The sequence below is a fragment of the Macaca mulatta genome, chromosome X (assembly GCF_049350105.2).
Source record: "Macaca mulatta isolate MMU2019108-1 chromosome X, T2T-MMU8v2.0, whole genome shotgun sequence".
NCBI classification, from domain to species: domain Eukaryota; kingdom Metazoa; phylum Chordata; class Mammalia; order Primates; family Cercopithecidae; genus Macaca; species Macaca mulatta.
Window position 1 is genome coordinate 112561801 of NC_133426.1, and position 15801 is coordinate 112577601.

The 15801-nt window shown below is 36.6% G+C and overlaps 1 protein-coding gene across 1 annotated transcript in view; it reads left to right on the forward strand.

Moving 5' to 3' along the window:
* The window catches only part of IL1RAPL2 (interleukin 1 receptor accessory protein like 2), a 167361-nt gene that overhangs the window by 136898 nt on the left and 14662 nt on the right, over nucleotides 1-15801 (forward strand). Inside the window, exons 3-4 of the mRNA XM_077988414.1 lie at nucleotides 937-1082; nucleotides 9309-9452. Coding sequence (XP_077844540.1) covers nucleotides 937-1082; nucleotides 9309-9452 — 290 coding nt within the window. The remainder of the gene's footprint in view (nucleotides 1-936; nucleotides 1083-9308; nucleotides 9453-15801) is intronic.

The window sequence follows — 15801 nt, forward strand, 5'->3', positions numbered from 1 at the left end:
CCATGTGGACTCATAATTCGCTCCTTCTTTGGCCAAAGGCAAGAGAAAGAAGAGAAAAGTTGACAGGGTGCCCACTTTCATCTCACCCAGAAGGTAGCTGGTCGTTGTTGAGAATATAACTCTCCAAAGAAACAGGAGACGCACTCTTCAGGAAATAACCCTAGCAATTCAGCCCCTCTGCAAGGAACATCTGTTCCTGGCCATACAAGGTCCTTTGCAGCTTTAAAAAAAAGCAAGGCAAGGCTAAGAGAAAATGTTACAGAGGGCTTCTCCTGTGAGGGCAGAAAGCAAAGGGACAGATGGGGAGCAGTGTCTGGAGAGATCAGGGTCATGGGCGTGTTAGCATTATTGGGGGATTAGGGCTCAGAGCACATTACTGCGTTGGACAAAAGCCAGGAGAAAAGCAGAGAGTAGGCTTATCACTAATGTATGGAGATAGAAGGCCACTAAAAATTTTCAGTTTACTTCTCATAAGGCAACCACATTCAAGGCCCCCTTCTTTACATCTTTACCTCACTACTATCAAAACTCTAACCTCTACCACAAAGTCTATACTTCTAAAATTTTTTTCCCTTCATGCCATGATGCAAAAATCCAATTAGTTTTCATGATCTTAGTTTAGAGCATGGAACCTAGTGTTTCCTCCTTTTCACCATACAAGCCATGTTGACTTTATTTATCAAAGCCTAGTGGCATGTTAATATTTCTTTTTGCCAAGTGAATTATTCACTTCTTTTCTTTTCCATCTTATCTTCATGTCAAGAGCCACTTTTTGTGTTTTCTTGTTGAAGGTCCCACCCACATATACACCCAGTCAGGATTCTCCACACCCATCATCAGAGACCTGTGTGAGCTGTGTGACCATCTGTAGTCTTTGCATGACTGCTTTCTGCCCAAATCAAGCTAATTCAGCCAAGAATACTTTCTTTATTTCAGGCTTCTCAAAGAGCATCTTGGAGAAAAAGAAGTTGAGTTGGCACTCATCTTTGACTCAGTTGTGGAAGCTGACCTGGCGAATTATACCTGCCATGTTGAAAACCGAAATGGACGGAAACATGCCAGTGTTCTGCTGCGTAAAAAGGGTATTTATTTTTATAACTATAACTATGGTTTGCTTAGCTATCAACAATTATTGAAGTTAGAGATATTTCTTGGCTTTATTTTATCATGTAGTGTAAACTTCTATTAACCATTTTGTCTTTTTAAGGAAAGATATTTCTCTTGCTGTGATATTAACATAAAATGCCTATGATCTTCAATATCATTAGGAAGTGGATAAATGAAATGAAGTATTGTTATATGTTAAATCCAGTGATATAAAGTGTACCTTAGTTATTAGTGTTACATAAAATTTGATATATATTTGACATTCAATATTTTCTCCATATTTTGCCTTCTTATATCTTATATTGCTTAAATGAAATGCAAGAGATTTTTTTTTGGATGAGAAACACAGTTGCTTTTTTATTCCCTGATTAAAAAATAAAAAATTAATAATCCCATATAATATTCTTATAATTATCATAGAAATTATAAACTATATTTTATGATATGACCTGGTATTAAGAGGTCTTTATCAGGTGCATATATTTCTAAATATTTTGGCATTTATGGAGATCTCTTTCTCAAGTTGGTTCCAGACAGGGTGGAAATTGTATATAATGAACAAAGAAAAGAAACTCTAAATTTACATATAAAGGAGATAAAAACAGATATACAAACAACAAGCAATCTCAGCAGCTAGAGTAGCTTCTGAACTGGCTCTTACCTTGCTATGACTTTTGGTTGCTGCAAAAGGCTAAATACTTTCTGTATATGTACATCTGGCAAAGGCTTTGCAAATGTAGCAGAACAAATGTTCTCAATCAGTGTCCTTGTTGCCTAGGTTTTAGAGCAATAATAGAACAGATTCAATCAGCAAGGTCACTTAGTTTTACTTCCTGGCCAGGATGGAATTTATATTTTCCAGCCAGCCCTAATACTTGACAATGACCAGCAGCTCTTGAAGAAGCAGAGAGGAATCATTATTCTGAAAATAATGCATTTATATCTCTAGCACCACTTCGTACTCCATTAGTCTTGATTCTGTCTTAAAATAAAGGCGTATTTAAGTGTAAAGGAGTCTAATAGAGAAAGTAAAGTCAGAAGATCCAGATTCAGGAGATCCTGGTTCAGTAGGACTGACTTGTCTTATTAGACTCCCTAAACCTTAGTTTTCTTATCTTTGAAATAGGATTAATAGTATCTACCTTGCAGAGTCACTTTGAGGTTCAAATAATAATGATATAATGAGTATGAAATATGCCATAACCAGTCTTTATTATTATACTGAACTTGGATAATTTATCCTAGGTAACCACTTAGGAACCACATGAAGGGCAGGTATTGATCATGCCCAAACACCTTGTGGCAAGGATCACTTTGTTTCTGTTCATCTTAGTCTTATTTCGGGCTTAGAGATCCTCCAATCAGAGCCTGCTGTTATACCTCTGTATCCTCAGAAATATCAACCTGAGCAGTGTCTAGCTAGTAATAAGCACTTAGAACCCATTCTGGTCAAATAAGTGGTTAATTTTTTATTTTATTATTGAACACTTAGCTACAGCCAGCACTATGATAGATGCTGGGGAATAGAATGCTGAATAAGATAGACCTACCTAGGTCTTCTTGGAGCTTATACCTTTTGGAGGAGTGAGAATGCAAAGAAAGACCAGCTTTAAACATTTTTCAAAATTCCGCAAAAGATATATAGTATTATAATTAAAAACCTGCTATGAGGAAAAATAATGGGGGGTGTCTTATCAATCGGCCTGTGTGGACAGAAATAACCTCATTTGAGTTTTAAAATAAATCCATTTGTCTTTAATAAGTAAAGCAACACAGGGCAGCACCTAAAAGTTTCTAAGAATTTGACACTACAAACTAAGACACACTATAATACTCTGCTACCTCACATGGCTTCTACAAGGAAACTGGTCTAAATCATGATAACTGACAATGTTAATTCTCATCTTCCAAATATTTAAATATTGGAGTTCCCCAGGGTTCAGGTCCCCTCTTCTCACTCATTCAGTAGGTGATTTCATTCTATCTCCATCTCATGGTTTTGCTTACCACTTATATGCTAACAACTCCCAAATTTATGTCTAGCCTGGACTTCCCACCTGTATACTCAATTGCCTACTAAACAACTCTTCTTACAGATCTAGTAGGCGTATCAAATTTAGCTTGTCCCAAACAGGATTCCTAATTTCTCCTGCCTACGAACCTGATCCTCCAGTCTCCTTCTCCATCTCCATCACCATTGTTCTAGTTGCTCATGCCAAAATCCTTGGAGTCATTCTTCACTTTTTCTTTTCTCTACTCACATCCTATATCTACTCCACCAGCAAATCCCATGGCTTAACTTTCAAAGCCTATCCAGACTCTGAACACTTTTCTCACCTTCACTACCCACATCCTCTTCTGAGCCACCAGCACCAATTACCCGGATCATGGTAACAGCCTAACTGGTCTCCCTGCTTCCATCCTTTTCCTCTCACAGTCTATTCTTATCACAACAGTCAGAAGGATCATTTAAATATGTAAGCAAGATCATGTTATCCCCCTGATCAGAACCCTCCATTTACAGTTCTTTCCCTGTTCCACCAAGAATGAAATCCCAAATCTTTACCACGTCCTATAAGGCACTACACAATCTGTTCTTACGTCTGATCTCATTTTCTACCACAATTTTCCTCATACATTATACACACTAGCCTCCTTTCTGTTTCTCATGTTCACCAAACACAGTCCTGCATCAGGTCCTTTGCACTTGCTATTTCATCTGTCTGTAACACTCTTGCCTCCAGCTGTCTCCATGACTCCCTCCTTCCCGTCATACAGATTTCTACTTAAATGTTATCTTCTTGATAGGTATTTTCTGGCCATCCTATATAAAATGATATTACCTTTCATTTTATTTTTCTTCTAACCTGTCTCCACTTCTTTTTGTTTTGTCTATTACTATTGGATATTATATTGCATATTTGTTTGCTTCTTGTTTTCTTCCCCCCACTAAAATATAGAATACTTGAGAACAGGAACTTTTCTTGCCTTATTTACTGCTGTATCTCCAGTGCATAAAACATAGTAAGTGCTCAAAACTATTTCTTGAATGAAAATTCTCCTCATGGAGGACAAGCACAATCAGGTGAGCAATAAATAACAGGGATTGATAAAAAGAAGATTTGATCTGTGATTTTGTCATGACTAATATCTGCCCTGGATTACCTAAATGCGTTTTTTTCTTTTCAAGTATTATTTACTTTCCAGGGATTGCAAACTCAAAGACCTCAGGTCCCAGGAAAATACTGAATTTTTTAAAGAAGAGGGCTGGATATTAGACAAAATCAAAACATAGACCAGAGAAAACATGCCTTGCTTTAAAAGGGCAACAACTACTTTGTTCTATAAGATTACTGCTGTTTTTGCTGGAATGTATGCCCAGGGATATGAGAGCTTCGAAGTTTTCAAGTGAAGCTGAAAGACTGGATATGAAGTCTTTTAATTTTAAAATATTAGTATTCATTTTTGAAACATTGTGTGATCCAACAAAACCAATTTTTTGGCCCGTAGTATACCAGTTTGTACTCTCTGTTCTAGGTAGCAGTTAAATGATTTCACTGTGCTTTACAAAAGTATGCAGTTAATCTTCCCTCACTTGGTCTCCTTAGGAGCTTCTGACGATATAGTGGAAGCCCAAGAAAGAGCAAGAATCCTTATGGACCTGTCGTATTTTTTTTAAGTCAGAACAAGCTCTAGCTAGTTTTGAGAAACTTAAGATATTTTCTTTGGAGTTGGACCTTTTAAGCTTTATCACATCATAGCCTGGCCTCATTGGCAGTAGTATTCCCACTTGGAATACTAGTATGGATTGTTTTATGGAACAATAACTTCTTGATGAGCTGTAAGTCAAATATTTAATATGCCTTAAGTGATCATTATGGAGAAGAAACATGATGAATCCTTTCATTAAGTGAAAAGGGTTTTTGTAAAATGAAAACTCACATCTAACATATCCAATTAACAGGATCAAGTTTTGTAACCTATCCCTCTTCTTACCTATTTATCTTCTGTCTGCACCTACCACTTCCTTATTCTCAGATGAACAACTAGCATTTCAGTAAGAAGTTCATCCTAAATTTTTTATTTGGTGAGCCAAGAGTCTGAACTTAGGTTCCAGAAATTCTGATAATTATTTCTGCTTCCCTGTACATACCTCCTTTCTCATAAAACAGAGGCATATCATTGAATCTGTCTCTCTTCATTCTCAGTGCTGCTGCTTCACTCTGTCCCACCATATCTGAATAGAAAACTTTCTGAGCCTGCTCTGGATCACACCTTAGACTGGGTAATTTTTAAACATTATAAATTTAGTGCTCACAATCCTAGAGGCTGGGATGTCCAAGATCAAGGCACCAGCAGATTCATGTCTGGTAGGGGCCTATTACTCATTTCTGTCTGAGGTATCAGAATGGCCTTTGCCATTCATATTTCTACTAACATTCTGATCACGACCATTTAGGCAATCTCTAAGATGACTGAGGAATTCTCTGTAGCTCTCTTCTTCTTCCAAGCCCTCACCAGAATTGCCCTTAAGGCTCTTTTCATGGCAATATACCTCAAATCTCTTCTACTCTCTATCCATTACCCAGTTCCAAAGTTGGTTCCACAACTTTAGGTATTTGTTACAGCAGCACCCCACTTCTCAGTACCAATTTCTGTCCTAGTCCATTTGGGCTGCTATAACAGGATACCTTAGACTAGATAGTATATAAACAATGGAAATGGATTGTTCACAGTTCTGGAGGCTAGGAAGACCAAGATCGAGGTACCAACAGATTTGGTATCTGGTAAGGACCCATTTCGCATAGACGACACTTTCTTTGTGTCTTCACATGGCAGTAGCAGCAAAAAGGTTTCCTCAGGCATCTCTTATACCAGGCCCCGTTTATGAAAGTTCTACCCTCATGACCTAATCACTTCTCACATGCTTCCCTCGTTTTTTATTTTTTATTTTTTTAGAAACAGGGCAGGGTCTTACTCTGTTGTCCAGGCTGGAATGCAATGACTCAGTCATAGTGCACTGCTGCCTCAAACTCCTGAGCCCAAATAATTCTCCCACCGCAGTCTCCAGAGTAGCTGGGGCTACAGACACACCACCATGCCCAACTAATTGTTTAAATTTTTTGTAGAGACAGGGCTTCACTTTGTTGACCTGGTTGGTCACAAACTCCTGGCTTCAAGCGACCCTCCTGCCCTGGTCTCCCCAAGTGCTGGGATTACAGGCTTGAGCCACTGTGCCTGGCCAGGCCTTCCTCTTATATAATCACCTTGGGGGTTAGGTTACAACATATGCATTTTGAACAAACATTCAGACCATGACAGAAGCCCTCAGGTGGGATCTCCTAAATTGCTTCCCATCTTGTGAATCAGAGCAGCAAGCTTAAACATTCCCTGCATTCTCTCTCTCCAGTCCCTTGGCTTCAGTTGCTATTTGTCCCGTTCTATAATATCTGATCTTTGTGTTCACAGTGAAGAAATAGGTGGGTTCAAACTAAGAAGGTAAAAAGAACTACCCATGTACTTTGGGTACCTAGAAAAAGTTACAGGCCCATAAATATTTGCTGTTCTTGCTACAGCTCTCTTTGTGAAGCATATACAAGACACAGCCCAACTAAAATGACTTTCAGTTTCTCAGTGAGTAAGTGTCCCTTGAAGTATAGATCCTGCTGAGATTGAAAATTGCAATTGAAAATAGAAGACAAAAGAAAATCCAGGTGGCATTTGGGTGATGGCAACTGTGCCCTCTGATTATAGGATAGATGTTTCCCTTTTGATGTGACTGCCTGGGCTGAATCAAAGAATGCTGGTTGGGTCTCTGGGCCTAGGTCCACATTTTTCAACTTAAACAGCCATCATTACATAATATCTTTCAAAGATATTTTTTATAAAACGGACCCCAAAATAACAAAAGTACTTTTTTCACCATGGTTTTCTTCCATAAATTTACTGCTGAAAAAAATGTCTGCTACTTGAGAGCACAAATTGTTCCTGCTGCTGAAGTTTTCCATCTACCTAATAGCAACTCTGCTCTGTAAATAACATAGAAATTGCTGGAAAATTTCCCATTCCACGACTTTTAAAACATTTGAAAGCTCTTCTGACCGCAGAGAGAGACAGACAGAAAGACCAAAAAATTTATAGCGTAAAGTGAACATCTTAAAACAGGAAAAACCTTTTGAATCAAGTCAATTAATGCCCCAAGATGAAAGAGAAGTCAGTTTTCAGAGTAACAAAGTAAATCGTATTGGTTTCTCTATTTAAAATTGGCTTTTAATAATGTATGATTGATGGTGTATATAAGACGGTCAGAAAACAAGTAAAAACTGTGATTTGCAGCCCACAGAGATCTCTTAAGAAAGCCTGTTTTGTCCCCAACATAGGCAGAGGCAGAGGAAGGTAGAGGTTCCTGGACAGCCACGTTTTATATAGAGGGCAGGAAGCATTGCTAATTATGTCGTGAATTTTTTTTTTAAACCCGGAATTTTGTGGCTTATTTTTTTAAAAAGACCACCTCTTGCATCAGGCACGACAGACACAGATTCCAACTTCCTACCCCTATTCATTGTGTGTGCCCTCACAATATTCCTTGTTGGCATATTTTGTCCTTCACAGCAGCCCCACTCTCTTCCTTTTTCTATCCTTCCCCCTCTCTCCATACTCAAAAAGAGTGACATTTATTTGTGTTTCTTACATTTCCATTCTATGACTCTCCTGATTGGCTGTTCTGTGTGTGTGTGTGTGTGTGTAATGTATTTTTAAATATATATTTTTATATTTTATATTTTATTTTTATATTTATATATTTATATATTTTATATATATATTTCTTTTTTATAAAATATAAACTACTAAATGGATCTTAATTGTTATATTGAGCCTGGCTAATTTCTCTTAAGCAATAATCCTGTATAGAGATAAGGGACATTCCTAGAGAAAGGTTGACAGTCTGGCTTTGAAGAATGACAGCCTGTCAATGGTCAGCAATTTGATTTTGACAGTGCCCCATAATTGATCCATCCAGGAAGACTGACTGATGCCAACTAAACTCACAAGGAATTGATGTATAAACTAGATTGTCTCTCTCTTTTCTAGTTTCCAGTTACATGGCAAGCTGAATTAGTAATAAAATAGTCACTTGGTAATTATGTAATTACATTAAAGGAAGGTTAGTTTATCTTGTAGGCAATTTTATCTAATTATCATGAGACCAATAATGTCCCTGTGGAAAATATGTCTCTAGTCTGATGTCTCTCAGATTCAGTATTTTTCCCCTGGACATTGCTGAATTCACATTCTAAATTCTCCTCCGACTTCCCCTTTCTCTAAATTTCATGATACCATACCCTCTTTTGATGATACACTCTTTAGATTTATTAATGTCACTGATTTACTACAGGTTAAGTCACTGTTCCCTGAACCTGGGAGACATTATGTCTTCTTCCATTATATTTTGATTTCATTGTTCCAATGCTCAAGAGTTCTAGGGATGCCCCACTGGAGCAGCCTAAGTCTGCTATCAGGTAGGCTGGTGTTGGCTGAAGAGGCCAAGTGATTAGCCTGGATTTCTCATTATGTTTTAGTTCCATTGGGCATATTATATCACATATATATTACAGTAATTTATTCAAATAAGTAGGGGAAATGGATAAGCTAATTTTACCTGCTTACCTTATATTGGATTATGTTCTACTGGGGTTAAATGAAACAGTTAAATCCTGCAAACTCATTAGATTTTATTTGATTCTGAAAGTAATTTTATGATGATGTTCTCCTGCAAAAGAATAGGACCTGTGGCCTGAGAAGTACTAGATGGTAATCTTGCTAAACCAATATGATAATTTAACAGAAATAAGAAAATATTGGCCTTGGACCCAGAATAAAGTAGCTTTAATAGTTCCCTGAAATACATTTAGAGCAAAAGCATATATATGACATCTCAGATGCGTTCAAAACAAACTGGGAGCAACTATTCCTTTTCAGATAGACTTACCACTTTTAATAGTAAATTAATCAAATTTTAAAGAGTTTATTTTAGAAAACTTTGATTCATACAAATGTATCAAGAGCAAAGCTACTGCATTAAGCAAGAATTTTCTGGACAGGAAAACAGAATGGTAGTACATCTTATATACTAGAAATATGGGAAGATCCCAAGTGTTGCTGATTTAATTACCTTTTCCTGTTTATTCTGTTCGCTCCAGATTTAATCTACAAAATTGAGCTTGCAGGGGGCCTGGGAGCAATCTTCCTCCTCCTTGTACTGCTGGTGGTCGTTTATAAATGCTACAACATTGAATTAATGCTCTTCTACAGGCAGCACTTTGGCGCTGATGAAACTAATGATGGTAAGCTGTCTCCTATTGTTCGAATTCCATTAAATGGCATGCATTTGTGATTATGTAAGAGACCTTCCCTATTTTTAGGAAGTACAAGCTGAAATATTTAGGGGTAAAGGGCTATGACAAGTTACTTACCTTTAAATAGTTTAGAAACCTTACCAGGAAAAAGAGAAAAGAGGAGAATATATTAACAATAGGTAAATCTGAGTAAATGCTATGTATGTTTTTTGAAATAGTTTTATTTTTATAATATTCCTATACGTTTGACTTTATTTCCAATAAAAAGTTTAACAATAAGACATTAGTTGCTCAGGAGATAAAACAATTGCTGTCAAATCCCTCCCACTTAGTAAGAAGCAAATTAAGAATCAATTCCAATTTTTTTCAGAAAATGCAAATTTAAGTACAGATCAATTTAGCCATTGCTGCCATCTACAAAACAAGCAATCATGCAAGAAACAGATTGAAAGCTATGGAGACAATCCTTTTAAAGCTCAAAGTACATGTACCTACATATTTTGAATGCTTATAGCACCATTCTCAAAGGTGACCTGAAAGAATAAAAATTCAGAGTATAGCTCATAATTTTCTTGTATTTGCTGTTTATGAATTTTGAAAATCTTATGAGAGAAATATCAATAAAGCAGTATACTGAGCCTTGTTTCTTTGAACATTTAAAATAATTTAATTTTTTTCAAGAGTACAAACTGCCATGTTTCCAATCAAAATCAATAAGAAATCATGGCACGTAGCTTCTTATACATAAAGTTCTCATCCCAAAACTGCTGTAAGCCTTGGAAATGTGTATAGAATGCCACAGGTAAGCCAAACACTTTTTAGAAAGAAATCCAATTTGGAAAACATTATTTTAAAAAGACAGATTTAAAACTGAGTTTTCATTGTACCAAAATAAGTAAGGTTAGAGCTTTTGTTTATTTTTTTGAGTTGGTGGTCTTACCTCAAAAAAGAGAAATTCACAATTTTGATTTTAATTTTATAGTGATAGATGTAATGTCAAAATTTTTGAGGAATCTGATTTTGGTCTTGTTGTTACTATTATGTGAATGATGATATGGTTGGGTTTTAATTGACTTTCATATTTTCATAGTAAATTACAGAAATTCTTCTTTCTTTTATTTTTCTTTTACCTTTTTTTTTTTTTTTTTTTTTTTTGAGACAGAGTCACTGTCACCCAGGCTGGAGTGCAGTGGTGCAATCCTGGCTCACTGCAGTCTCAAACTCCTGTACTCAAGCAATCCTCCTGCCTCAGCCTCTTGAGTAGCTGAGATTACAAGTGCATGCCACCATGCCTGGCTAATTTATTATTATTACTATTATTATTATTATTATTTCTTGTAGAGACAGGGTCTCGCCTTGTTACCTAGGCTGGTCTCAAATTCTTGCATTCAAGCAATCCTCTGGACTTAGCCTCCAAAAGTGTTGGGATTACAGGCGTTAGCCAGTGCACCTGGCGTGAAATGCTTTTTGATGAGTACATATGCATGCTCATTTGCTCATTTTCAAATCTACACATCTACACATTTGCACATTTCAAATCTACTCAGCAATTACAGCAGCCCATTTAAAAGTACTACAGACTTACTTAGATACATCTTAAAAGTGAAAAATTAAGGCCTATTCCAACAATTATTATATACGCTGACAATATATATGGAAATATGACCAATTACCCTCAGTTCTTCCTATAAACAACAGTTAATATTGAAAAATCTTGACTTCTTATCTGTATACAGAAAAAAACTAGAGAGAATGTGTTATTGAGGTTAATGTCCCTGGTTCCCAGGTGCCAGCAAGTGGCTAAAGTAGCCAATTGTGAAGGTAAAAGATGCATTATCTGTGTAAAAGAACATAAAAGGGGCCAGGCACAGTAGCTCACAAAATCCCAGCACTTTGGAAGACCTAAGCAGGAAGACTGCTTGAGCCCAGGAGTTCAAGACCAGCCTACACAACATAGGGAGACCTCATCTCTACAAAAAATAGTTTAAAAAATAAACTATTTTTTAAATATTTATTTTTTAAATGTTTATGAATTTTGAAAATCTTATGAGAGAAATATCAATAAAGCAGTATACTGAGCCTTGTTTCTTTGAACATTTAAAATGATTTAATTTTTTTCAAGAGTACAAACTGCCATGTTTCCAATCAAAATCAATAAGAAATCATGGCACGTAGCTTCTTACACATAAAGTTCTCATCCCAAAACTGCTGTAAGCCTTGGGATGAGTTTTAATTGACTTTCATATTTTCATAGTAAATTACAGAAATTCTTCTTTCTTTTATTTTTCTTTTACCTTTTTTTTTTTTTTTTTTTTTGAGACAGAGTCACTGTCACCCAGGCTGAAGTGCAGTGGTGCAATCCTGGCTCACTGCAGTCTCAAACTCCTGTACTCAAGCAATCCTCCTGCCTCATGGTGGTGCATAGTGGTGCATGCCTGTGGTACCGGATAACCATGGGGGCCGAGTCAAGAGAATCGCTTGAACCCAGGAGCTCAAGGTCGCAGTGAGCTATGATCTCATCACTGCACTCCGGCCTGGATGACAGAGTAAGACCCTGTCTCTAAAAAAAAAATGAATAAAATAAATAAAAATATGAAAGGGAGGCTTCTGTGATTAATATGTTTTGAGTCCTGATAATATGCAATTTGTTAATCTCTGAGATTATACAATTTATTATGTTAATCTACAATAATTAATTACCTTCATCACTGATACCCAATAACCTAGACTAACTGCTCAGTTGTAGTACATATTTGTAAGATTAATTTTATGCTGATATGATAGAATTTTTCAGGAATTAAATATTCCACTTTGCCTCTTTATCTGCAATGTGATTCATGTGTTCAAAGGTGTCCAGTAATATAGAACATTTTGATTACCTAATTGTATGTATTGATTCCAAATTCAGTGTTGGGGGGAAAATGCAATATGGGGAGAGGGCACTTCAAGTGTTTTCGTTAGGAATGATGGTTAAAATATTTTATATTTCTGCATAGAACCTTGGACCTTAAGTATATAACCTCTATATTAGCTTCAGTGGAATACTAAAAAGTCAATATGTATATGGTGAAAATGAATAAATTTTTACAGTTACAGAATGCCAAATGTCAGCCAGATAATCTATCACATTTTTCATTTCACCATTTAAATATTTTGACATATCATAGACACAACTTAATTTTAACCATATGCTTTTTCTTCATGCTCTCTCTTTGACAATATCTATAATGGTATTTCCTAAAAGTTCTTATAAAAATGCCTGATTTTGTATAAAATAAAATCCATCCAACAAACTTTAATTTCTTAGCCATGTTTAAAATTTAATTCATTTTAATTCAACCCACCAATGATTGCTTCATTTATTTAACCTTTCAATTTTTCAGTCATTAAATATTTAAGTGTCTACTAAGTGGCAGGGACTATGCATGATGCATTTACTTATATTCTGCATCTGGATCAACACTACAGTCACACACACACACACACATATACTATAGTAGGTAGTAGGTATATAATAATCAACAAGATTACACAGTCTTTGCTCTGTAGAAACTAGGAGTTTAGCACTCTGCTTAGCACAGCTGCAGAACAACTGAGTTATAAACATGGATGGCTTCTTGATAGGGAGCAGGATTCAAATTAGATTTTAAAACAGAAAAGGACAGCTGTGACAATAGGAAAATTCTTCTACAAAACATTTGGTTCTCTTCCTTATAACTTCTCTCTTTATTAGGAACAGCATACCTATGGTAACCACTGTGCCAGCCCTCTTCCTTACACTGTTCTGTCTGCATTATGCTCTATTTTCTGGTTCCTCAGATAAGCTTAGTCAGCATGATTTAGCACAGAGGAAGGCTCATTAGCCTTGCCTAGAAAAGTGGTGCTGCTGAACAGCCTTTTGGTTTAGAAACAATTTTCAGGCCTTGCTGTTAACCTTATTTGCATCATGTTGTTGATTTTGGTTTATCTATCTTGCTCCTCTTTGTGAGCAACAGCTGCAGCTATTCATGAGGTTTTCTTGGCTGTCTACATAAGGTTGAGTGCATTATTTAAACTGTAGCATCTGTGTCACTGCTGGCTCACTAGTTGGTATTCTAAAGCGTCTGGGACATCTGACATGGTGACTTTGAGAGCTTTCTTCCTGCTCTGGCCAGCCACCATAAGCTCTTCACCTTTAGTTCATCTTAAAGGGACATGAATGAAACCAGGAGCATTCATTTTTTCAATGAATGGTGTGCTTCTAGAATGCGAGGTAAAATTTATAATCCCAATGTGGGTGTTAACACGTACCAAAGACATCCATGCTCTTTGCCACAACTTAGGAAATGTAAGTATAGAAGTACTTTCTAGGGGTAAGTGTTTGTAGCATTGAACTGCAATATCAGAATATAGGTGGAACCAGTAAGGACAGAATCAAGAATATGTGAATTTAGCATGTTTGGAAGACAAATAATCATAGTCAGTACAAGCAATAGGAGAGGAGTCTAGAAGGTCTGGTCAGATGAGTAAAGAAGTCAAGTAGCCATTGCAGATGCTCAACAAATAATTGTTGAATGAATTAATAAGTGGTTGAATTTAGGGAGGTTTGTGAAATAGGAAAGTTATCAAAGTCAGAGAGAGTAACAGGGTCTGGTCTGACATTATGGAGTTTGAGGCAGCAACACTATCAAGAACAATGAAATATATTCTGCTCATATGAACGGGGCTATTTGTCCTTTGGCCTGTTTTATTCTTCCAGCTGTGTGTCATCGGCAGCTCTGAGTCCCAGGTGAGTAATTATAGCTGGAGAAAGTCAGGGGCCTGCAGGTGTATCCTGCATGTGATTGGAACAAGGGCAGAGGTGCTAGGATTACCAGGAGGTTCTTACATTAGCATTGCTTATGAACATTCTCACTTCCAAGCAGAATTTTATGCACGACAGTGGAATGCGCCCAACTTGTAAGCGAAATGATCTCTTCAACTACCCAGGGCAGTCCTTCATGTACATCTGCTTCCAGGCAATCAAGTAATCCAACCAAGGTTTATGGAAGCCTTTTGCAGCCAGAAAAGATGCTAAAGAGTATTAACTCTTTCTCTTTCTTTCAGGCACCATCTTAATATAAATAACCAGAATTTCTTTCATTTGGGAGTGGTGAAGGCTAAAATCTTACTAAAATTAGAACAACATAATCCTACTTCAGAGATAGGGAGGTCTCATCTACTCCTAAAAGAGGGTATCTACAGCTCATCATATGTCTATAGTTTATTCCTCCTTCAGCATGTAGAATGAAGTCATGGTGTGGGTTATGGTGGAAATAAATGAGTGGCTGCTTCATTTTATAAATTACATTTTGGTCAGGTTTTAGGTATGTTCTAATTAGGCATGTTTTAATAGAAAATATTGATGTGTTTGAGAAACAAATCCTGAAATTCTTACCAGTCTTTTGCAGTTATTATTTGTAAGTAACTGGGTTTACTAATAGTTCCACATGAATCTGTGTTCACTATTTTAACTTAAAAACTTTTTTTAATAAGGAAATTTTGAAAATCTCACTATAACTTTTTCAGTGTGGATGTGGCCCATCTAAAACCTTCAGAAACTAATACCTCAAGTAGCTATGCTCATTAACATTTTGCAGGAAAAAAACTGTATGCATACATGCACATTTTCTCTCTGGAGAGACTGGCTCTGAGCCAATACAGCAAAAGAGGAAAAAATACACTTGCAAAGCACAGTTAACTCCCTGACTAAATGTGTGGAGGAAAAATCTAATTTGGCAATACTGGAAGGATGTATATTTTGAAACAAAGGCTTCTTTTGGAAGCTTGTGTCATATTAGTTGGCCATGAACTGAACAAGAATAACAGGCAATGCACTTGTATAAAACCCAGCTGCTGTCTCTAATATTTGGTAATGAACTGCTTTTTGTATATGAAGATGACGACACTAACCAACTGGAACTATGGCATGTGCTGTGAACAGTGTCTCCAGGAGCGAGGCTGGATTATTTCAATTTTCCACACTCTAGGGCCCAGCCCCTGTTGGATCTTTTGCACATATTTGTGCAAACAAGGTATAGTCTGTGCCCAAGTAACAGAGCCAAGCCAACTGGAAAATAAAGGGGTTAAATCCATGACTTTGGTCTACTTAGTCCTGCATTCAAACACACTGAGCTAATCATTTATACATCATTGAGTATTACAAATGCGTATAGTCACTGAAAGTCACAAATAATAATTCTCTCTTTTATTCTGTTCAGACTATAGGTGGCCCATTGCATAGGTTTCAATTCATATCATATGACTGGGTTATTTTGAAAGGGATTAGATTTCCTATAACATGGCATGTGACTTATTT